This window comes from Dasypus novemcinctus, chromosome 2 (genome assembly GCF_030445035.2).
Source record: "Dasypus novemcinctus isolate mDasNov1 chromosome 2, mDasNov1.1.hap2, whole genome shotgun sequence".
Taxonomy (NCBI): Eukaryota; Metazoa; Chordata; class Mammalia; order Cingulata; family Dasypodidae; genus Dasypus; species Dasypus novemcinctus.
Window position 1 is genome coordinate 54,700,117 of NC_080674.1, and position 24,612 is coordinate 54,724,728.

Here is a 24,612-nt window from a genome sequence, read left to right on the forward strand (position 1 = left end):
TTATTGTGAGTGCACAAGAAGGAACTGGAGGAATCTTCCCCAAACCAGTTCAAAGTGAGAATGGGAGCTAGGGGTTTTATAAGCAAAAAGAGAGGAGTAAAGGAGAAGAAAAACAAGTGATGCTGGGGGTCTTGTGAAAGGGTATGTGCAATTTCTCAGTCCTGTGTTGTCTCAAGTGCATTCAACTTTCCTTGATTTCAGTGACTAATAAACCACAATTTAGATTTAATTGTGCAGGTTCACAGTCTTTATGGCTCCTTTCTCAGCCAACCACTCAAGGATATCAAGCTTTTTGTCTCTGAGAAAAGTTACAGATTTACACCATTCTGTCTGATTTTGCTTTGAGACGTTATCTTATTCCTATAAGCAAAACTGAGAAGGTCTGGTTAATATCCTTTGGGGAACTTGAGTAAACTTCCAAAATTAGATTAATAGAAAATCAGCTCAATTAGCATATTAGAATTTTCATAGCTGCTTAAGTGAAGAAATTTTAATAAGCACATTTTCCAGCCATCAAACCTAGGACCTCATATATGGGAAGCAGGTCTCAACCACTGAGCTACAACCACTCATCTGGGCTGTGGTTAACAGTACAAATATGAGAACGTTCTCTCATGACCTGTAGCAAATATGCAGTACTAATACATGGTGTTAATAATAGGTTAATTTGTGGAAAAGTATAAGCTATGGATTATAGATAGCTATAATATTTTGACCATGTGCTTTCATCATTTGTAACAAACTTGTTACAACAATGTAAGGTATTGGTAGTGGGGAGATATATAGGAATCCTATATGGAATGCCTGATTATTTTGTTAACTCACAACTTCTCAAATATAAGAAAATAATGCTATAAACTATAATGACAATAAAAACAAGTCACCTCATTTAAATTCGGTAAATGAACTCAACTCCTACCTTTCTTTTATCCCCTCCCAAGTGGTGCTTTCTCTTAAACTTTTGTTTTTCAGATGTTGGGCTGAATTGAAGTGAGGTCTGTGAGTCTCAGCCTGCTACTACTCCCTCAATAAGATGCATTGCCCTGAAAGACAGTCATCTTAAATACATTAATTCTAAAAAATCATTCTGCTGCTCTTGAGCATCATCCAGTTAGTCCTAAGACTCTTGTCCCCTTCCCCTCCCCTAGTAGAGGTGGTCTTTTCTAGACTCAGAGAGGGAATTCATAACCCCTGTCTCCTAAACATGACTTTGAGTCTATCAGTAATGAACCATTCCTGGGAAGTGGATGTGGCTCAAGCAGTTGGGCCCCTGTCTACCAGATGGGAGGTCCTAGGTTTGGTTCCCATTGCCTCCTAAAGAAGACGAGCAAGATAGCAAGCTGATGTGATGGACTGGCACCGCAAGCTGACACAAGATGACACAATGAGATGATGCAACAAAGAGACACAATAAGGAAACACAGTGAGAGACACAACAAGCAGAAGGGGAGGTGGCTCAGGCCATTGGGTTCCCAGTGCCTCCTAAAAAGAAGAAGAGCCGACAACAAACAGTGAATGCAAACAACGAGGGGGTGGGGATAGGGAGAAATAAATAAAACAAATCTTAAAAAAAAAAAAAAGAGCCATTCCTAATAAGCACCACTCACATTATGGTCTTGGCAGAGGAACAATTGAAGAATGGATTCTTTTCCAGGTTTTCCTCTTGGGCGCTGGGGTTTTAAACTTGGACCTTATTGGCAAAAACATTGGGTTTACCTTTGTCATAAATACCACAAAACAAAAATGTCCACTTAATTTCAGGGCTGCAAGAGATGATGAAGCCTGGGTCTGTTTTCCAGCTGAGTCCCTCTTCCTTCTCCACTGCCCCCGGTGATTTCACCAGGGCAAACCCTGACTACAAGAGCGGGGGCCGGGGGTGGGCAGGGCCAGGAGGCAACCAGTTTCTCAAGCAGTGACTCTCCCCTCACCAGCATCAATACCCCACGCCCATCGCCAGGTTCCCCACCCCAGCGCATCTAAGCCCCTGATTGGAGACTGTTTTGCCTCCTCCCTCCTTGTTCCACCCCCACCACAAATTTCCAGGATGTATTGAATACTCCTGGCCTGGCCAAGTAACTAGCAAGTGGGATAACCTGCCTGTAATTTGGCAATGGATTTAATGGCTAGAGCCTGGGGTGGGGTTAGCCAGATGCCTTCAAGGTCAGACAGGCTACAGAGCAATTCAGGGACTGTGCCAGGACAGGGGCCAGTGGCAAACAGGGAGGAGTAAAAGCTCCACCCGTGGGCACTGAATTGATTAAAATGCTAATGGCAGAAACTTGCTGCCCCTGGCCTAAATTGTTAACTTCTTGGAGAAAAGCAGGAAGTGGCTGTTTAAAATCCGTGTTCAGAATTGCTTTAACTAGTCTGTAAGAGAAAAGGGCAGAGAACCTGTTTGTTTTTGTTTTTGTTTTTTAGGGGGCAGGGTGCTGTATGAGATGAGAATATGAAGAATATGGATGGGGAAGCTTTCCGGGAGGGGTCTTCTTCGACAAATCCACTATGTAGTTTCATTAGAAAAAGAGGTTCTTCTCCTGAAGAAAGGTTGTGAAGGGCATTGAAGTTGAACTTTGTTTGGACTAAGGTGGTGGAAGGTGTTCCTGCTGGGTAACTGGCCCTCTTTGTTCTCAAAGGCCTAAGGCTATTATCTATACGTGGAGAGGCACAAAGCAGGAAGGAAAAAGAACTTTAGGTTGGAATCTACGATTCTGTTGTTGGGTCTAGGACCAGAAATAGGAAACTATGCCCTGCTGGAAACAAAAAGACAGCCTCCCCCTGATAAGACCAGCATGCAGATAAGAGTAGTTTGTGGAATTTAATTAGGATCAGAAGCCTCAGAGCTAAACTTCTAAATTTTAAAGGTTTAGAGTAAGATTCATGGAACAAGGTCAGTGGGTGGTAATCTCTAGTTACAAAGAGAAAAAACACTGTATAATATAATCTAAAAATTCATAAACAAGGAAGAATAATGATAAAGATTTAAAAGACACAGACACTAAAACTAAAATTAGCTGATCTTCTGTTCTATTTCAGACACTGCCTTAAGCACTAAATCTTTAGAACAACAATCCTAAAGTATATTATCCCCATTTTACAGATGAGAGCACTGAGGATTAGAGAGATGAAGAAACTTGTCCAAGTCACCCAGCCAGTAAATGACTCAAGGGACAATGCTTTCTCCATTTTGGTCTTTATGGAATAAACAGTAGGGATGGAGTGAATGTCCAGGCCTCCTAGACTGCAGTTAGAAGGGGAAGAAGCCTGACCCTCGTTGGATCTGTTAGCAGAACACTCTGGATTCTGGGCTTCTAGGTTCTTGGATATGTTGCATAAGGAATTTAAGGACACGCCATAGGATAGGCAAGAGAGTAAAGAGTTTATTAAGGAACAAGAAAAGGGATAAGTATACAATCCAAGACACGGAGTGCAGGCGTGTTGCAGGGTGAGATGCACATGTGGGACCCCAGGTAAGCCTTTTAAGACCTTTCCTCCTCCCCTGTCCTAATGGTAGGGAGGGGTCCAGCTATTTGCTGTTCAGATTGGTTGCCCCACCTGTTAGCTGGGGGGGGGGCGCGAATGGTGAGGCCTTTTGTTTGGAGGTATCTAGTGCTTCCCCTTGACCCTGGAAAGATTTCCAATGGGACCTTGTGGTCAGGGTCTTGGTGGGGTCTTGGCATTCTGAGTAGCAGGCCATTTCCGGGCAGGGTCTCTCTACCAGTTCCCAGCGCCTTCCCTCATTCCCCATACTAACCTGCCTCAGATCTATGTTGGTCTCACAGGATGGTGAGCCATGATCTGAACCAAAACTGGATCAGGTCAAGGGTTTTTGACTCACTTCTAGATGGCTGCCAAGTCAAGAAAAAGCTATGGAAAGGGATCTGGAAGCTTGTTGTCTGGTTCCTGGCTGCCATTCTAGCCTGCCTCCCCCCACATGCCCAGCCATCTACCCCCTCTAACTAGTTTCTCAGGCCTCTGTGCTCATGCCTATGCCACTTCCCTTTGCTGGGTGTACCCTGAGTCTGCCAGGGTTTGTGGCTACCACATGAATAATCGAACTCAGATGAATTTGCAAATCCCATTCACTAGAGAGTGAGTTTACATAAGGATCTGTTAAGTGAAAAGCATTTGGAAAATGGAGTGTAGGTCACCAAATACCAGCATCCCAGAGATATATCCAGTAGTTGTGAGAATAATGGCATGGAATAATTGAGTGCAGCATCTGCAGGACCAATGATTGCCATGCTGAGAGGAGTGCCACTCTCTCCCCAGTGTCTGGCTCTGAATGGCAGACCCAGTGACTGTGGGGACCTGGCCAGTCTCCATAGGACACACTTCACAAACTCATGCTGCTGATATCCAAAAAGACCACATTTCCTGAACCAGGGAAAACACTGATTCAGGAAGGCTTGAAGCCACCTGCTCAAAATTACCTGAGATGCTTGTTGCAAATGCAGATTCCTCATCACATTCCAGACCTACTGAATTGACACCTGTTTGGATGGGGCCAGGTGTCCAGAGTTTTAATAAGTTTCCCAGGTGGTTCTCATATGTTTAATAACAATTAATACTCAAGGGAAATAATAAACTACTACATTAAATATTCACATTGATTATAATAAATGCTCTCCAGTTTCAGAAACATTAAAATATGGGGAAAATATGCATCTTACAACAAAGCCAAAGAGCACTGCATCTTCTAGATAACGTATCTATATTTTAACTGTATTTAAACCCAGATGCAAAGTAAAGGTGGGGTTTCATTTTCTGTCCCGGAGCAAGCCAGTGGTAGATATTTGGGGGCAGGAAAGTCTCTCCAGGGCCCTTCAAATCACATTCGGCTGGTTTTTTTATCTTGCAGTCACAAACCTAGCTTCCTCCACACTTCCTTAGACACAAAGGAGCCCTCTTCATTTTGATGTATAAATAATGTGGCATCAAGTGAGAGTAAACATCTTGCTAAAGCCCTCTTTAAGAGAGTTAGTGGTAAGGCGAAGCACAGGATCATTGCCCTGACACTCAATTCCCCAAGAAGCCACAGACCTCTCCTTCCCACAGGCTTTAGCATGGAGCCTTTTGACAGATAAATCCCTAACCTAAAGAATTCCTTTTCTAAGAAATTCATAACTCCATGACAGAACAGAACAGAGCACTGAGTGCAAATAAATCTATCCACTATTATTACTTACATCTTCTGTTTGATTCCTCAGGGAAATAACCAGGGAAAACATGTTTTTATTATTCTCCAGAAAATATTTCTTTAAAAAGCACAGTAGGACTGGTGTACTTCCCCTTCACAAGCAAAGCTTTTCAAAATTTCCAGTTTTATTATTCTCTGGTTGGTCAGTAGCATCTGTTGAGGATGTCCTGTGTGCAGAGAACTGAAATAGACCATGGGAAGAGATGGGGGTAGGGCAGTGTCAACGAAACAGAAAATATGGTTTCAGCTCTTAAGCAACAGAAGTTCTAGTTTAGGAGACAAATATATAGCATGAACAAATGATTTTATCACCAAGTGATCAGTCATATTTATGTTTATTAATCCATCAATAGCCAGGCTCCACAGTTGGGTAAAGGCAGCCACAGAGGAAATGCTGAAGGTGGTGGCAGTTAAATCAGGGGGAACAGGGGATCATGGGGTAAACAGCACCCTAGGTTGAGTATTCTGGATTCAGGTTAAGGTACATGGTGATAGGAGCTAGTAGGTTGAATTGCAGAAGGCAGCCATGGATTTCCCAGGTAGCATGGATCGTGATCTTTGGGATCACTTAGACCTGGATTTCTTTCCATTCTTTATAATTTACCAGTTGTATCATGTTAGACAGATCAACTCCTTGAGCCTGATTCCTAGGCTATGAAAATGGGATGATTAGCTCTGCTTCCTAGGGTTGCCTTGAGAAGGAAATAAAATATTGTATAATGCCTGGCATTGAATAAATGGGCATTTTTCCTTTGGGGTAGGGAATGACTAAATTTGAGTGCCCTGGTTTGAGTCTTTTGTGGACCACCAAAAATTATATTCTTAAGCTAACCTATTCATGTTCATGGAAGCCTATTATGTTTGGGATCTTCTGAGTTAGATTCAGTTAAGAGACCCTTTGATTGCATTACATTCAGGTTAGGGACCTTAATTATATGACTTAATCAGATGGCTTTTGATTGGACTATATCAGTGAGGTGAGACTCAGGTTGGGTCTCTGCCCTCTTGCTGGGTTGTATATAAACTGAAAACATGCAGACAGACAGAGAAAGGAAATTGCCATTTTGATACTGCCATGTGAGAGAAAGGAAAAAGTAAAGAGAGAGAACTCTGGGTTCACCTGTAGCTGCAGAAAGACAGAGAAGCCAAGGAAGAAGCCCTGATCACGCACAGCTGAACTCAAGGAGAAAGTAGAGAGACCAGCAGACCCACCATTTTGCCTCATCAAGTGGCAGGATGCCAGGATCGCCAGTATCTGACTTTGGTGAGAAACATCTCTGATGGTGCCTTGATTTGGACTTTTCACGGCCTCAGAACTATAAGATTTTCCCCTAATAAAATTCCCATTATAAAAGCCAGCCCATTTCTGGTACTTTGCGTTGGCAGCCCTGTGGCAAACTAAGACAGTGAGACTAGTGAAATGAAAAAAGGAGTTCATGTCAAAGTAAAGAGAACTCCAAATGTTTCAGCTTTGCTTTCCTTTGAGATTGAATTCATAACATCATATAGATTATTAGTACTGAAGTATGTAAGACCAGGACAACTCCTCAGGTTATTTAAAGTATGTGATAAAAATAAACCTAGAAGTGAAAAAGCATATATCTCAGTGGTTAATAGAGGAGACAAAGTTTTTCCATCTCTATTTTAAAAGTAAAGCATAATCATAATGAATTAAAATTTAATATCTGAAAAGGAAAATTTGTCCATGTGGTGGAAACACATTGAACTATGGGGGGAAAATGGTATATTTCTGATTACGGTGCAAATGTTTATCTCGACAGAGTCAAAATTATTCAGGATAGACATGTTTCAATTAACAAGCTGACCCTGACATTATGGTCAAAAAGATTTCAAGATATGAATAAGTAATTAACAAAATAGTATGAAGAATATGATCATATTTTATGAAATATATGTGTAAATAAATATACAAATACAGATACGCACACACACACACAAAATAAAGGACACCGAGTGAGCTGTGAACAGGGAAAAATAAATAAATAAAAAGATATGAATAAATTAGAAAGCAAAGATGAAGGAATAGCCCCCAAAGAAAATAAAAGTGACTACATTATTATTATATAAGTGATTTCTGCTGACAGATGGCACATTAAAAAAACCAATCTCTCATCTGACATGATATACTTTATGTGTTAGGGCATGATGCATTTTGAACCCTCTATCTATGATTCTTTCTGAAGGTGAAAAGGAGGAGATTTTGTCCTTCAGTTTTTCCACTTTTGTTTTATGAGAGCTGTATTGGTCAGGGAAGCAGATGTGACACTCAAATTAGAATGATTTGGAAAAGGTTTATTTATAGTGACTATTTATGGAAGTATGGGTATAAGGAAACCATAAGAAACAGTTTAGGGAAGCGGATTTGGCTCAACTGATAGAGAGTTCACCTACCATATGGGAGGTCCAGGGTTCAAACCCAGGGCCTCCTTGACCTGTGTGGAGCTGGCCCATGTGCAGTACTGATGCGCGCAAGGAGTGCCGTGCCATGCAGGGGTGTCCCCTGTGTAGGGGAGCCCCACATGCAAGGAGTGCCACCCTATAAGGAGAGCCGCCCTGTGTGAAAAAAGTGCAGCCTGCCCAGGAGTGGCGCTGCACATATGGAGAGCTGACACAGCAAGATGATGCAACAAAAAGAGACACAGATTCCCGGTGCCACTGACAAGAATCAGCAGACAAAGAAGAACACACAGCAAATGGACACAGAGAGCAGACAATGGAAGGCGGGGGTGGGCAGAGAGGGGAGAGAAAGAAATAAAAAATAAATCTTTAATAAAAAAAGACGTAGTGTAAATAGCACAGCTGTTACCACCCCTGGCCTCAGGCTTTGAGGGAGAAAGAAGCTACCCAGAAGCCGGAAGAGTTACGTGGAGGAAGCTGTCTCAGGAAAGGAACAGTGAACTTCTCAGCCAGTCCAAGGTGACCTTGTGGGAAAGGAGTTAGAGGAATAAATACTGTGGCATCACTTTCTCCTTCCCTCACAATGGTCAAGCCCAACCAGAAGAGAGACGGCACAGGAGCCCATTGAACAAATTGAAAATATCTGTCACGTGATCGGAGGGTTTGGTGGAGGAGGAGATAGGTAGTGTAATGGGATTTAGTCTAGGTTCTTGACTATGCTGCAGAAATGAATTTCAAGAGCATGCCGGGTGAGTCAGACCAGTGATTTATTAAGGTAGAGAGGGAAGAGAAATGGGAGAAAATAACAGATCATGGGTCCCAGGTAGAGAGGAAGGGGCTGAAAAGTGATAAAGCGGGTGGATTTACAGACTACAATTTCCCATTATAGATTATAAATACCCAGATTTTACTCTCGTGGCCATCACGGCAGGGGAAAAACAGTGAGAGCAGGTAGCAGAGGGCAGAAATAGGCACACAGACCGGTACCAGGGCAGGCACCAGGACAAGGGGAAGGTAAGAGAGTGCAAGAGAGCAAGAGAGAGAGATTTCGCCTTTGCACTTGCTTTTTGAATCATTAATTATTCTGCCCTTTGCTAATGACATGGGAGGAGTCCCAGCTGTTTGTTGCTTTGATTGATTACTCCACCCATCACTCCCCCAGAAGGGCCCAATTATATAGCCCTTGGGGAATATCCAGGGCTTCTCCTGGCTTCCAGAGGAAATCTCATCCCCAAATGGCAGAATCTCATGGTCTTCCAGCAGCCATCTTGGGGGTATGGAATGACACAGGGATGTCTTGCCAGGGTCCAGATCTGTCTATTTCCCTATCTTCCTTGCATGCTTCAGTAGTAAAGGAAGCGAGAATTTGGCTGACCACAGGGTTTAGACCAGTAAGTCCTTTAAATGAGTGCTCTCCATGTGTAAATTGGCATTTTTCAAGAACTTGCAAAACCTCTAATTCTGATTTGATTGCCCAATACATGATTTCTTCCAATCCCTTTTTTCTGGAATTGGATGTCCTCCTCCATCCCTCTGACCATAGAGACCCTGAGACACAGACACTATGACGTGGGCCACTAATTTCCAGGTGTTGGACCAAGGGAACTTTGTTTTAATCTCGAGCTTCATTTGATCTGGCTAATAATGTCGCATTCTTACCAGCAGCATGAGTCAATAAATCTCCTTTTTACTGAAGCTAATTTGAGTTGGGTTTCTACCCTCCAAGTCCTGACTAGTCCTGACTAGGGCTGGAGAGTGTTTATTTTGTGAGAATTTCATTTTATTTTACATAGCAGTGGGGAAAGCCTAGTAATGGCACTCAATCATGATTTGACCAGCCTGTTCCTATCCCTAGCAGATGGGACTACCCCTCATTTAATGATTATTGCAGCCAGTCATGGGTTTCTTAACACAATCTATTAGAAAAATATCAAGTTAAACAATACCACTATTTAAATTCAGAAAAAGAGAAAGTGCCATGAAAGGACATTCACAGGATTACTCAGGTACCAGACGAGGGTTACTAATAGATCTCTCTGGCTCCTAGTTTGGCCATACTTCTAGTTCTTGATGAGATGGGTGGTTGGGGGCCAGGATGCTCTGGAGACAAGAGCGGCTTGGTTAACCCTCTAATAAAAAGCCACGAATATACTGCCTCAGTAGCTGCAGACAGCTGCCTTACTAAATTATTCACTTTGACTTTTACTGTGTACCTTCCTCCCATTTCAATTACTTGGGATTTTTATAGAAAATTGGCTGTGGGAATTTGACCACTCCAATTGCTTGGTAATAATCTGGTCTGAATAGTAAACTCAGTATGGATTGATTCCAGAATAAGCCAGAGTGATCTCAAAAGAATTCATGAGGAGTTGCCCTCTACTGCAAGAAAGCCTCGGAGTCTGTGTATACAAGATGATGCTCTTTATTTGTGGGGATTTTGCTCTATTTACATAGGAGCAGAAAAAAATTAGAAATGTCATTCAATTAAGAATTGAGGCCAGTTTTTAAGAATTGCAGCCAGCCTTTTCTTAAATGCTTCCATCACTGTCTAGGAGCTGTGAAAGTGCTTTTGAACATCTTTATTATAATATGAATAGATCTTTAAGTATATATACACTGTCATATACATAATGACTGAAAGCTTTAGTTGGGTGCTTACTGTGTCGGGTCCTATGCTCCATTTACATTCATTAGCTCATCTATTGCTAATCAACAATCCAATGAAGTAATGGCTGTATTATCTCTATTTTGCAAATGGGGCAATTGAGACAAAGTTTTGGTAGTGGGTGGTGAGGAGGGTAGTACAACATTGTGAATATAATTAAGCCATGGGAGCAGACAGAAGCTGGAACTCAATGGAACTTGAAAGGGAGAAGAGCCACCACTGCCATGTGCGTGGTCATGCAACAGAAAAGGCAAGGAACCCCAAAGATTGCCCGTCAGCCAGAAGATACTAGTTCTTGGAGGAAGGAAGCCTTCTAGCCTCTGAAAATGTGAGCCAATAAGTTCATGATGTTAAGCCAACCCATTGTATGGTATTTGTTTTAGCTACTAGAAAAACAGTGGTTAAAATGGGAATTTTAGGGAAGCGGACTTGGCCTAGTGGTTAGGGTGTTTGTCTACCACATGGGAGGTCCGCGGTTCAAACCCCGGGCCTCCCGTGTGGAGCTGGCCCATGTGCGGTGCTGATGCACGCAAGGAGTGCCCTGCCACGCAGGGGAGCCCCACACGCAAGGAGTGTGCCCCATAAGGAGAGCCACCCAGTGTGAAAGAAAGTGCAGCCTGCCCAAGAATGGCGCCGCACACACGGAGAGCTGACACAACAAGATGATGCAACAAAAAGAAACACAGATTCCCGTGCCGGTGACAACAACAGAAGCGGACAAAGAAAAAGACGCAGCAAATAGACACAGAGAACAGACAACGGGGGTGGGGGGAAGGGGAGAGAAATAAATAAATAAATCTTTTTAAAAAAATGGGAATTTTAATGTTGTATATATGTGTGATGGTTAGGCTAATGTGTCAACTTGGCCAGGTAATCGTGCCCAGTTGTTTGGTCAAACAAGCACTGGGCTAATTGTAATACAAGGACATTTACACACTTTAATCATCTATGAGTTTAATGTATAACTGGCTGATTATATCTACATCAATCAGGGAGATTTCTGTCAGCAATGAGTGACACTTTATCCACTCAGTTGAATGCCTTTAAAGGGGAAGAGATTTCAGCATTCAGAGAGAATTTCCCAGCTCATCTTTGGACAGCCAACGTCTCCTAGAAACTCATCAAGGACCTTTACTGGACTTTCATCGAAGCCCCTAGTTTGCAGTCTGCCTGTGGAACCTGGACTTGTGCATCCTCACTGTCATGTGAGAGACTCTTAAAAAATCTCATACTATTTACAGAGTTCTCCTGTTGATTCTGCAATATGTTAATGCAGTATGTTATAATAAAATTGTTATATGCAATGTGTTATAATAAAATTTAAAAAACACACATAGTACTGTATGTTTTAGTTTGCTAAAGGCTGTTGGGAACAATACACCAGAAATGGGTTGGCTTTTATAACGGGAATTTATTAGAGTAAAATCTTTCAGCTCTGAAGCTGTGAAAAATGTCCAAATCAAGGCATCAGGTGAAGCTCTATCCCTCAAGGTCAGCTGCTGGTGATCCTGGACTCCTGCCATGTAACAAGGCACAATGGTGGCTCTGCCTTCCCCTCTAGGCTCACTTTCACTCCAGGTTTAGCTGTGGGTGATCAGGCACATGGCAGTGCATCATGGCAGCATTGGTTCTTCTCTCCCCTCTCCTCTAGGCCTCATTGCTAGCTCTGCTTCAGGCTCCTCTGTCTATGGCTTTTCTCTTTCCTGGGTTCATTGAATTCAATTTCTGGAGGTTTCCATCTGTTGCTGAGGCTTTTTTCCTGTGTCTGCAGCTCTTTATTCCTTCATTTACAAAGTACTCCAGTAAGATGATTAAGACCCACCCTGGGTCATGCCCTATTGAAGTGATCTAATCAAATGGAAGTCTCCTTAACTGAATCTAATCAAAAGTTTCCATCTACAATAGGTTTTTATACCCACAGGACAGGATTAGTTTTAAGAACATGATCTTCTGGGATCTACCCAGCTTCAAACTGTCACACTGTACAACACAAAGAGTGAACCCTAACATAATCTATGGACTTTAGATAATAATAGCATTATTATACTATTAGTTCATCAATTGTAACAAATGTGCCACACTAATACACAATGTTGACAATAGGGAAAACTGTGTGTGAGGGGAGGTATATGAGAACTCTGTACTTTCCACATAAGTTTTCTGTGAATCTACAACTATTCTAAAAATAAATTAAATAAAAACTGAAGAATTCTTTTGGGGCAATGCCTTCTCCTTTCTCAGTCATGGTGTTTGTTGACACAGAATCAATCCTGTATCCCTGGGTATGTGTGTGTATGAGGAGGCAAGTAGTTATCTATTGCTATATAATGAGTTACTGAAAATTTAGTGTCTTAAAACAACAAACACTTACTTATGGTTTCTTTGGGTCAGGAATCTGGGTTTAAGTTTTGCTGTATGCTTCTGCCTCAAGATCTTTCAGGAAATTGCAATCACATGCTGGCTAGAACTGTAATTATCTCAAGGTACAATGGAGGGAGGTTCTGCTTCTAAGCTCACTCATATGGCTTTTGACAAGCCTGGGGTGCATCTGGCTTTTGGACAGACATCAATTCCTTGCTACATGGGTCTCTCCATAGGGTACCTCAAAACATGGCAGCTGGCTTCCCTCAGGGTGAGGGTTATGAGAGAAAGAGAGAGTGTGAGCAAGGCAGAAGTTACAGCCTTTTGTAACAATCTCAGAAATGTCATCCTATCACATTTCAAGTGTGTCACTAGGTTCTACCCATACTCAAAGGTGAAGGGATTACACAAAGTGTGAGGACCAGGTGACAGGGGATAATGAGGACCATTTTCGAGACTGTCTACTATGAGGTATACTGACAAGTCCAGAAATTTTCTGGAGTTTCCATTTCTCTGGCCACAATGATTGGCTCATGGATGGGTACGTTATCCAAGACAAGCCAATAACTTAGCCCAAGAAATTTGGCTGGAACTTTTGGGCAAGGGAACCCTTCTCTACTGGACTTTCTAGGCTGCCAACCTGGAGCCTCAGTGGCCATCTCTGCTACCATGTGGGGAGCATGGCTTGAAAAAAAGACCAATATAGTGGAAAGTATGAAAGACCAATATAGAGGAAAATTTCAAAGATGAAAGTGAACTATTCCTGGCTCCTTAGTTTGAACACCTGGATCCAGGTGCATTTAGAGCAAATTATGACTTTTCAATTACATGACCCAATAAAAAAATTCATTTTATGTTTTTTTTGCTTAGGCCAGATTGAATTGGTTTTCTCTCACTTTCTACTATAAAACAACTGACATATAACCATAATATAATAAGATATTGTAATTTTAAAAAAATTTTTTTGCCTGATAAAAATATCTGAAAGAGGTTAAGGTTAGACAGTGATGATAGATCAAGTCACTCCTTATTTTTATATTAATTTTTTTGTTCATTATCTTAAATTTACTGGGTCTGGAGCAATGAGGTATTTTCAACTCACCTGTCCTAAGTGCTTGTCCTAAGTCCCTGATTTATTACAACAATATGTGAAGTAGTATTCTGAGACTCTTCGGATGCTCTGCTGGCTCCTTGGGTGTGGCTGAATTTGGATTTGAGAGGTGGTGTTAATGGAAATCAATGTTTCTCCACCAAGTTCGATGTAACAATGTCTGGAGACCTTTTTGGTTTGGTTCGCCCGTTTAGAAGGGGGTTGCTGATACTGGCATCTAATGAGTAGAGCTCAGGGATGTTGTTAAATATCCTGCAATGTACAGGACTACTCGCCATAGCAGTTATCCAGTCCAAAATATCAACAGCGTTGAGACTGAGTTAGCCTGCTCTAAACCATCTGCAGTCAACTTAGCAAATTACAGTGGAAGATTGCATTATCTTATGTCTGGCTAAGTAGTAATTCAAGGAGGTTCAAGCTCGATCATGTTAGAGCATGTTGGCTTGGCAGAGAGTCTCTCTTTTCATTTGACTTCTCACGTAGGTCTTAAAACTTGAAAAATGGTACAAAGAGAATGTGCTCTTAATGTTTTTCAATAACTATTCAAATTGGATTCCTTGGATATATGTTGAAATCCTTTGTTCTGTTCTCATAGAAAAGTTTCCATTTTGGGGGATCTGGGGCACTGAGAAAGGAAAGAGAATGGTTTAGGATCTCCTTGATAGGATCTTGTTCTACATCACACTAATAGACACAAATTTACCTGTAGATCCTAATTTTAAAAATAAGAGCTTTTTCTTACAGCTGGAAAACAGCCCAATTAATATTTTAATCTCTGAGATTAAGATCTGAATGGATAAACCAACAATGGATAACCCTACTCTTCCTACTAGTAGGAAATTTAGTTCTGATGTGAATATACAGTGTTTAGCATCCCTTCCTGGGAAGGTATTTTAGGCCCCATTCTAATGTTGCTGTTAATGGTGACATTTGTTTATTATTAATTTATTACAGTACATGCTTGTGTTTTCCCAAAAGTGCTGCACACATAGTGAAAATGCAATACTCCATGCTGTTGTTGTAAGATTCTCCAATCTCCAATAATAGGTTCTAACCTGGACCTCTTGCAGTCTGGGGGCTGCAAGAGAGTTAAGGGTTGTAAGCCAAGGCCCAGGGCTGCCTCACAGTGTAGCTGCAGTTTGTATTAAGTATGGGGTTATACTTGAAAAGGCCAGTCGGGCCTAAAACCCAGCCCATGCTCCCCTTTCAAATGTATGCCTGGCTTGGGGCTTTTTTAAAACAAAGATACTGACCACTGGCTATTCCTTGGTCTCTCTGGATTATGTCCCTTTAGAAGAGATGTCCTGCCTTTGATATTGGCTAGTGGAGGTCCTGTAAGGACCCCTACCTAAAATTCCCACTGGCTGTTGGACAGAGACTTCAACCCAATTCAGATGTCACTGAGCTCCTGGAGCCCAAGCCTTATTGCAGGTTTCCATTTCACACACCTACCATCTGGGCTCATAGGCAGTGTCATTATCATTTCAGCAAAGTCCTATTAAGTCCTACCTCCCAGCCATAAAAATGTAGCAGGTACTTATTAGGCCCTGCCACATACCCAAAGACAAATTACATGTGCACTGTAATAAGAGCATGCACCTGTGTCCTCCACTTTAATTCCATGTTGCCTTTGTGTTTTACTGCAGGGTAATAATTTTGGAAAGTGAAGTCAAGGTATTGTATTTCCCCTCTTGCAGTTAATTGTTAGTTAAGACACTCACTAGGAAGCTGAGAGGAAGCCAACCCAAATCAAAAAGGAGGTCTGGTCTCCTTGAGGTCATCTCTAATGACCTAGATCCTATAAAGGTGACTGAGAGGCCATAATGGAACTCATCATACTATTATCTTCCCCTCCTGGGTTTCCCTTCTCAGTAAGTGACACAGCCATTCTCCCCGACACTCAAGTTGGAAACCTGGACATCATCCTTTTTTTTTTTTTTTTTTTTTTTTATTATCAATGTTTTTTTTTTTTTTTTAATTTTTTAATTTTTTATTGACTTTGTAATAATATTACATTAAAAATATATATGTGAGGTCCCATTCAACCCCACCCCCCCACCCCCCCTCTCCCCCCCCCCAACAACACTCGTTCCCTTCATCATGACACATCCATTGGATTTGGTAAGTACATCTTTGGGCACCTCTGCACCTCATATACATTGGTTCACATCATGGCCCATACTCTCCTCTATTCCATCATGTAGGCCCTGTGAGGATTTACAATGTCCGGTGATTACCTCTGAAGCACCATCCAGGGCAGCTCCATGTCCCGAAGACGCCTCCACCTCTCATCTCTTCCTGCCTTTCCCCATACCCTTTGGACATCATCCTTGATCTCATCTTTTCTTCCCCTCCAAGCTTGAAGAGTGACTATCCTGTCAGCTCCATCTCCTTAACACCTCTCATATCTCTGCCTCTTCACTCTGAAGACCACATGGCCTTAGTCCAAGCAGGTACTGTTGCTACCTGCTCTATGACAATGGAGAGTATCCTGCCTCCAAGCCCTTCTCCAGGCAGCTGCCTCAAAGAGAGTGAAAACATGTCTGGCTATGCTACCCCCCATCATGGACAGTTTGATTTGGCCTCAACCTGACTGACCTCTCACTGAGCCCCCAACCTCCTAGGTTCCAGTCATAGGACTTCCTTGCCATCCTTTGAATCAGCCAGATACCTTTTCATGGTTCTGTGTTTTAACCTGGGCTACTCTTCCAGCCTGATTTTTTCCCTCCTCCTTGTCCTTCTGATTAACCTCTAGATCAGGTGTTCTTAACACAGGGTCTGTGAGCTTGAATTGAAATTCAAAAAACTATATTCTTGTAGGGACATGCTGGTGTGGGTATGATATATTTATTAAATAATACACAGTATAGTGTGAACTTAGTAGTCCATGTTTTTCACCTGACTGGCAAAGGGATCCATGGAACAAAATGGTTAGGAATCCCTGCTCTACATGGGAGGTGCCCAATAGGGGAGGACAGACCAGTGTGGCAAGGCCTCGGTGTCGATGCAAGTAGCTATGAATCTGGTCCTGCAAACAGTGAAGCCTGGTAGTTGTGGTGGATCACAAGGGGAAAGGGAGGAGGGAATAGAATAGATGGAACAGGTGCCATGTTTCAGGTGATGGAAGTGTTCTACATGATCTTGCAATGATGGACATAGGTCATGTTAAGTTTCATCAAAATTTATAAAAGTCTGTGGTCCAAAATGTAAACCATAATGTAAATCATTGATCATGGTTGGTAGCTATGTTTCAATATGTGTACATCAGTTGTAACAAATGTACCATCCACATATAACATGTTATTAATAGGAGAAGAGGGAAAAGGAGGAGGATGTTGGATATATGGGAGTCCCCTAGATTCTGTATATGACTTTGCTGTGACCTAAAACTTATTTGAAGACAAAATGAAAAAAGTAAGACACTGGGGAAATAAATGGAAGAAAATGTCCCTGTACATACAGGACAACAGACCTTACAGTGATGAAAGGTAAAATGTCAAAAAAAATTTTTTTTTAGTTTTTTCATTATTCCTAATTAAAAATTTTTTTATTCTTTAATTTTTTGTATGTCATTTCTTATTTTTAAACTATCATTATTATTTCATTTTCTTTTTAATTGTGTTTGGCTATTTTATTGGCTTCATTTTTGAGGAAGGTTTGGATCACAGAAGGATTACAACTGGGGCAGGGAAAGACCATTTGTGTGGAGTGTCAGTGATGGGTGATACATGGGAGGAAGTTCACCTGGGCATACATATAAGGCATATAAATGTGTTCAAATGTTCATGGGGCTTTGTCACGGTGGGTGGAAATTCACATAATAACCAAAAGAATATTGAATTCTCATCCTGGGGAACTCTGCAACATTCTCTAATTCCCCAAGTATAGATGCAATGGCTAGTAAAGGAGGACAGTCCATTGACAGGCCCTGGATATTGATGACTGTCTTTATGAACCTTTACTCTTGAAATTGAACCTTAGCCTAGTATTATAGGGTGCCTAAGTATTACCTCCTGAGAGCCTCCTTGTTCAAATGTGGCCTCTCTCTGAGCCAAATTTAGCATATAAATGTAATAACTTCCCTCCAACATGGGACATGACTCCCAGGGATGAGCCTCCCTGGCACTGAAGGATTACTACCCAGCCCCCCACTAGCAGTGCAACTGGAAAAAGACCTTGACCAAAAGGGGAACAGGTAAAGACAAATGAGTTTATATGGCTAAGAGACTTCAAAGTGAGTCAGGAGGTCATTGCAGAGGTTATGCTTATGCATGTTTCAGCAGAATCTCATTGACTGCCAAATTAGACACTACCCCAAATAGTGGATTCCTGGGGGCTCTGGAGACACCCAGACACTATGTTCAGGGCAGATAGCTCATCAGTTTGGTGCCTTGCCAGTGGACCTTACTTTGGGGTTTGTGCTTCCCAGTTTGACAGACTTGGACTCAGTTGTGATTTCCCTACACATGGCTCTCCTGTTCCTTTTCTTTGGTAGGTGTAGGTGTACATACAAGAGACTTGAATCTTTGGACTGTCCAAGTGCCAGTTGGGCCCTGAGCCTAAATGGAGTTGCAACACCTACTCTCCAGTTCATAGGACTCACCCAGGAGAACTAACAAAGAGGTAAGGATGGACAACCACCATACCAAGGAACTGAAAGAGTCTACAACGGCAAGCAAGAGTCCCATCCATTGGCTGTATGGGACTGAAGCTCCCTTTCAATTAAAGGTGGAGTGGGCATCACCATCCAGGAATCCTCAGGATTGGGGAATGAGTGATGGACTAGAGTGGACTTAGTGGACCTACTGGTATTCTACTATAGAGTTATTGTGATTCTAGCAATGGAACTTATATCATTGATGTGGAGGCAGTGGCCACTGGAGGTTTCGAGGTCAGGAGGAGGGAAAACAGGTATAATATAGGACCATTTTTGGGCCTTGGGAGTTGTCCTGATTGACATTACAATGATAGATACAGGCCATTATATATCTTTTTTTTTAAAAAAAGATCTATTTATTTATTTACTCCTTCCCCCCCTTCATTGACTGCTCTCTGTGTCTATTTGCTGTGTGTATTTTTGTGTATGCTTGTATTCTCATTAGGTGGCTCCAGGAACCAATCCTGGAACCTTCCAGAATGGGAGAGAGGTGATCATTCTCTTGCGCCACCTCAGCTCCCTGTTCTGCTACATCTTCTTATTGTCTCTCCTCTGTGTCACTTGTTGCATTATCTTGCTGCGCTAGCTTTCTGCATTGGCTGGCACTCCTGTGTGGGGCGGCTTTCCCACGCTGGGCAGTATTCCCATGCAGGGTGGCATTCCGGTGTGGGGTGGCATTCCTGCACGAGGTGGCACTTCCACACGGGGTGGCATTCCCCTGTGGGACGGCACTCCTACATGGGCCCACCCTATGGGTGGGCCAACTCGGCATGTGGGCCAGCTTGCCTTCACCAGGAGGCCCTAAGCATCAAACCCTGGACCTCCTATTTGGTAAACCGGAGCCCAAATGCTTGAGCCAATTCCACTTCCCACACTATATATCTTGCCTTAACCTACAAAAGTGTGTGGGAGAGAGTATAAGCTATAATGTAAACTGTAATCCATGTTTAGTGGCAATACTCCAAATTGTGTTCATCAATTGCAATGAATCTACCGCACTAATGAAGGATGTTGTTAATGTGGGTAAATGTGACAATGTGGGGAGCTGAGCATATGGGAATATCCTATATTTTTTATGTAAAATTTATGTAATCTAAATATCTTTAAAAAAAAAAAAGAACCCCTGCTCTAGATGCTCAACCCTGCAAATCAGCTTAAGTGTCTCCCCCTTGAGGAAACCCTTTACTTTTCACTTCCCTTTGTACCTGCAGTGTGCTTCTGCAGTACATCTGTGTGCCCTGCAGTGCAAGCTCCTTCAAGCCAGGACATATTCCAAACCCAGTGTCTAACGAGGCCACTGGTACAGAGGAGCTGCTTATTAAATGCCTGTGGTTTACCAGAAGGCTGTTTCGTATGTTATAATATATAAATCTCTTTCAAAACATTGTTTCATTAAAAATATTTTCTTTTTCTTAGACTTGCATCATGTCTTCTGGGAAAGCTCCTTGATATCTTTGAACCTCAGGTTTGCTATTTATGTGGTAAAAGAATCCCTGCTTGTGGATTAAAGGCCATGTTCTTCTCACTGTCTTGCAGCTGCTTCTCTAACAGAAAAAGAAGATAAATAACCAATCACATATGTCGCGTGTACAAGTGCTGTCTGGTAAAAGGAAAAGCTTCATACTACCTGTCGTAGTTTGCCATAGGGCTGCTGATACAAAGTACCAGAAATGGGTTAGCTTCTATAATGGGAATTTTATTTGGGGAAAATCTTACAGTTCCAAGGCCATGAAATGTCCAAATCAAACACCATAAGAGATGCTTTCCCACCAAAGTCAGCTCCTGGTGATCCTGGGGTCCTGCCATGTGGTGATGCAGGATAGCGGCCCATCTCTACTGAGATCCCTGCCTTCCCCTCAGGGTTCACCATCTCCCCGAACCCACCTGTGGGCAACAAGGCCTAGGACTTATCTCTTTCCAGGTCTTCTCTCAGTCTCGACTGCTCCGCTTTCCTCCCGCGTTCAGCAGTGGGCTAATAAACATAAGGCTTCTCTCCAGCCTTGAGCTGCTCTGTGAGCCCAGCCTCTTGGGGGATCATGGTGCTTCAGCCTCAGCTGCTAACAAAGCCCGATCAAAATAGCGGCTTCCTTTCTGTCTCTCTTTCTCTGTGTCACCCTTTATATAAAGCTCCAGTAAGAGGGTGGAGACCCAACCTGAGTCACGCCTCACTAATAGAGTCCAATCGAGAGGGCCCCACACCCATAGGAACGGATTAGTTCAAGAACTTAAAATTTTTCTTATACGAATTCATAAAATAACTTTACACTGTCACACCACCATTAAGCATAATTTTGGCAAAGTCACATTTCAGCTTTCACTTTTCCATTCCCTTGGTTTCTGGTGGTGTCTGTTTCATAGACGTGTTTAATGTGAATCTGAATACAGAACACTTTAACAGTTTAATAAATCTGAAAGGCAATTGGATTTCTGTCACTGTGCTAGAAGCTTCCACACAGGTCAGGCTAATTATGACATGATTATTACAACCATCATGCCCAGGGTGCTGCATTTACCTTGGGTGAATCCCCTCCTTTTGGAAGTCAGGGGGTAATTCAACTAAAACATCGATTAGGTGCTTATTGTGTATTTTGCATAGCAACCAGCACAGTGCTTTGCACAAAGTTTCTCTCTGAGGTAAGACTTGGCTCTCTGTGAAAGAGTTTGTGAACATCTCATCTCTCTTAGAAACTAAAATGAAAATACACTCCCCACCTCAGGAGAGGTCAGGTGTGGAGTAGCTGCTGCTCTTGCAACTGGGAGATCTGAGAACTGGGCTGCAGCAATGGCTACTGCCCTCAAGAAAGGAAGGATCGAATTGTATTTGTGACCAAAGAAGACTGTGAAACACCAAGCAATGCAGAACTAGTGGCTGACGACCCCAATGATCTGAATGAGGAACACACATTGATACTGTCAAATAGAAACCTTAACCGGAGCTGCCTGTGCCTTGGGGGAATGGCCAATGGTCCCTACAGAGAACCATTCAAGTCAGTCTTTTCCTGCTCCCACTACAGCACAGAGGATGTCAAGGGGTCAGACTGTGTAGACCAGTTCCGGGCAATGCAGAAATGTGTGCAGAAATACCCAGATCTCTCCCCAGGAAGATGAGGAGGAAAGAGGAAGAGGAAGAGAAAAAGCCAGCAGAAAGTCTAGAGGAAGCAGCAACCACTGCATCCACCGCAACCAGAAAGGAGTGGTCAAGCTAATGAAGGTCATGAGGCACTGGGCTCCCAGCCTTCCGCTTCAGATTGATATGGATCTTTCACAAAATGTCTTTTGGTTGCTCCCACAAAGTTGTCTTTCCTTCTGCTGTTCTGCACACTGTAATGTACAAAATAACTTATTTTGATGATTGAGCTCTTGGCCCCTTGACAAATACCCTGAAAAAGATGGGGTTTTGTTTATGTGTGTTCCACGTAAACCTATCAGCAAATGTAGCTGCCACTTTTGAATTATTTTTTCTCATATTGCCCTGAATTTTGCCACTTTGAAATAATGTGATGAATATTTTCAGCAACTACAGATCATCACACTGGAGGGTTTCTTATGTATGAGTTGATTGATTCTGACCCATTATATCTTTTGTAGTACATTTCATACCTCTTTGGGTAATGAAACAAAAACATCTTCCTTTAAAAAATGCTGAAGCAGGGTCATTCCTAATAGAAAAAGACCAGATTATCAGATATTTATTTCTCAAAAATCATTCTGACCTTTTGTATATGAGAAGGTACTGTCAGGTTATTATAAAATTAATTTCTGATACATTTGGTTTCCAGTTTTGCATTTAACTCCAGGTTTTCTGCATATTGGAGGTAAAGATTTCAACCCTCTGCTTCACAGTCTGTTTCTGAGTGAAGGGAAAGGCTGGCTATCACTGTTCCTCATTATTCTGAATGTCCTGGTGTAGTAGTGTGATATTATTGATGAATTCCAAAAAGAAGTTTTGGATTATGTTTATAAACTGATCTTTTCCTCTGGGCATATTAGATTATATTGGATTCAGAGGTTTACTTGATTAAGTAATCAGGTAATCCTCTTGTGTCAGCAGGGCACCACCAAGGGGTGGGGACTCACAGATAAAAGGCATGGCAAAGGACAGAGCTGAGAGTTCTTAATGTTGGAGTTTTGATGTTGGAGTTTGATGTTGAAGTCTTAAGCTGGAGCGCCAGGAAGTAAGCTCACAGTGGAAACAGAAGAAAGCCCCAGAAAGAGAGGAACCCTGAGCCCAGGAAAAAGAAGGCTGAGGAAGGGAGAAACCCAGGAAGCCTGAACCCTCACAGACATTGGCAGCCATCTTGCTCCAACACGTGGAAATAGACTTTGGTGAGGGAAGTAACTTATGCTTTATGGCCTGGTATCTGTAAGCTCCTACCCCAAATAAATACCCTTTATAAAAACCAACCGATTTCTGATATTTTGCATTAGCACCCCTTTGGCTGACTAATACACCTGGTTTGGGGCCTGTGCTAACACTGGCTCTGTCTCAGCCAGCTCAGATGCAATGTTCTTGACAGGTGGGGACCTCTTGTTACCAGAGTAACAGCAAAGAGAGATAATGATGCACACTAAGTACCCAATTAAAAAGAGGAATAAAGTCCCACCTAAAATAGTAGTCCAAATATGATCATCACTAAAGGAGAAGACAGAATCTGGGAGCCTAGATAGGTAAGATGACTTTAAGCTGAGAGTTCAATCCACCCATGCATTCTGGAGGAAAATTAGACCTTCCTTTAAGGTCAAGTAGGAAATAATAAAGCTGACATTTATTAATTTCATTTATTTCATAAAAAGAGTCCCATCAGGTTGGGATTTGTATTCACGTTTTTATAGACAAAGAAACCCAAGCATTGAGAAGCAGGATCAGAAGTGTGGCAGTGATCAGCTTTGAACCTGGTGAACGTGATTGTAGATTCCATGCCATTTATCCATTGTCCATACAGCTCCTAGGCTGTGTTCATGACTGTATCAGGGTTCACCTCTATAGGTGAATACTTTCCACAACTCTGACACAGCTCAGCTGTGCTTGGAGACCTCCAGTCCCTGTTCTGTGAACACTGAACATTGGTGGGAGAATTGGTAGAAAAATCTGGATGAGCTCTTCTTCCAAAGATAGACCTGTGTGTGTGTGCACAAGTGAACATGTGCACGTGTGTGTGTTGGAGATGGAGGCAGTTAGGGATACAATTCAGAGACCCTCACATTCTCTTCTTGGAGCTCCTTCTCATTTTGAAAGCTGACCCACCAGTCTCTTTGTTCATTGGGCCCTGGTCTGGATCCATTGACTCTACCAGGTGCAAAGTGCAACCTTTGAGTCAGTCCTCTCAAATCCAGGAACTCATGGCCCTTTTAAAGACATGCCAGCCAGCATTTGGTGCAGAAAGCATGGCTCAGCCTGTAAACTGCTGCCCCACAGTCACTGCCAATGGCTCTTCCAGGTCTCTCAAAACAGCCCAGGTTCCCAAGCCACTGTGCACAACTTGGAGTCTGCAAAGAAAATTCCATCACCTACAGAGCAAGAATGAATTTTAGAAAGCTGTTTAACTCCAAGCAAAACAAAACAACCCATCTCCCTGAGGGTATTTGCATGTAGCTTCTGATGAAAATACAGTGGTTTCGATGACATCATACACCGTTTATCTCATGTTGCCATCTCTGCTTGGAGCCTGCCTGGTGCTTTCTTGGCCAAAACCAACAGCTGGACTTCTTTTGCAATGCTAAAATGCTGCTCTTTTATTTAATGCTGAAAAATCTGAACTGTGTTCAGCATCCTGATCTTTCATAGGGGAACAAATCCAGGAGGGGGTTAAGGATGCTGTGTTATCACAGAGTCAAAAGTTCATGCCATAAGACCAGGTTACTGTTTCTGTGGATGTTTCACTGTGGGCTTAGAAGGGTTCCAAATAAAAGAATCTGGTAAATTCTTTTTTTTTTCCTTCTCTCTCTGCTAATAAATAAATGCTGGATCTTTCATTCCATGTGACTGAGTTTATTTTCCTTGACATAAGACTGTTAGTAATGTAACATTTATTGCACTTCTACTGTATGTAAGGTTCTATTCTGAGTGCCATCGTGAATATAAAGATGAAAAAGACACTTTTTCTCCTCTCCTGAAGAGACTGAGGAGATGCCACCATAGAAAACATCTGTACCAGCCTTGAGATCATCACCGTTAACAGAAGGACCCACAAGAAGTAAAGAGG

At 42.3% G+C, this 24,612-nt stretch overlaps 1 protein-coding gene across 1 annotated transcript in view; it reads left to right on the forward strand.

The window, feature by feature from the left end:
- SNX18 (sorting nexin 18) overlaps positions 1 to 24,387 on the forward strand; it is a 112,044-nt gene extending 87,657 nt beyond the window's left edge. The window contains exon 2 of the mRNA XM_058308975.2: positions 18,248 to 24,387. Coding sequence (XP_058164958.1) covers positions 18,248 to 18,309 — 62 coding nt within the window. The 3' untranslated portion in view covers positions 18,310 to 24,387. The remainder of the gene's footprint in view (positions 1 to 18,247) is intronic.
- Positions 24,388 to 24,612: the final 225 nt, after the last annotated feature.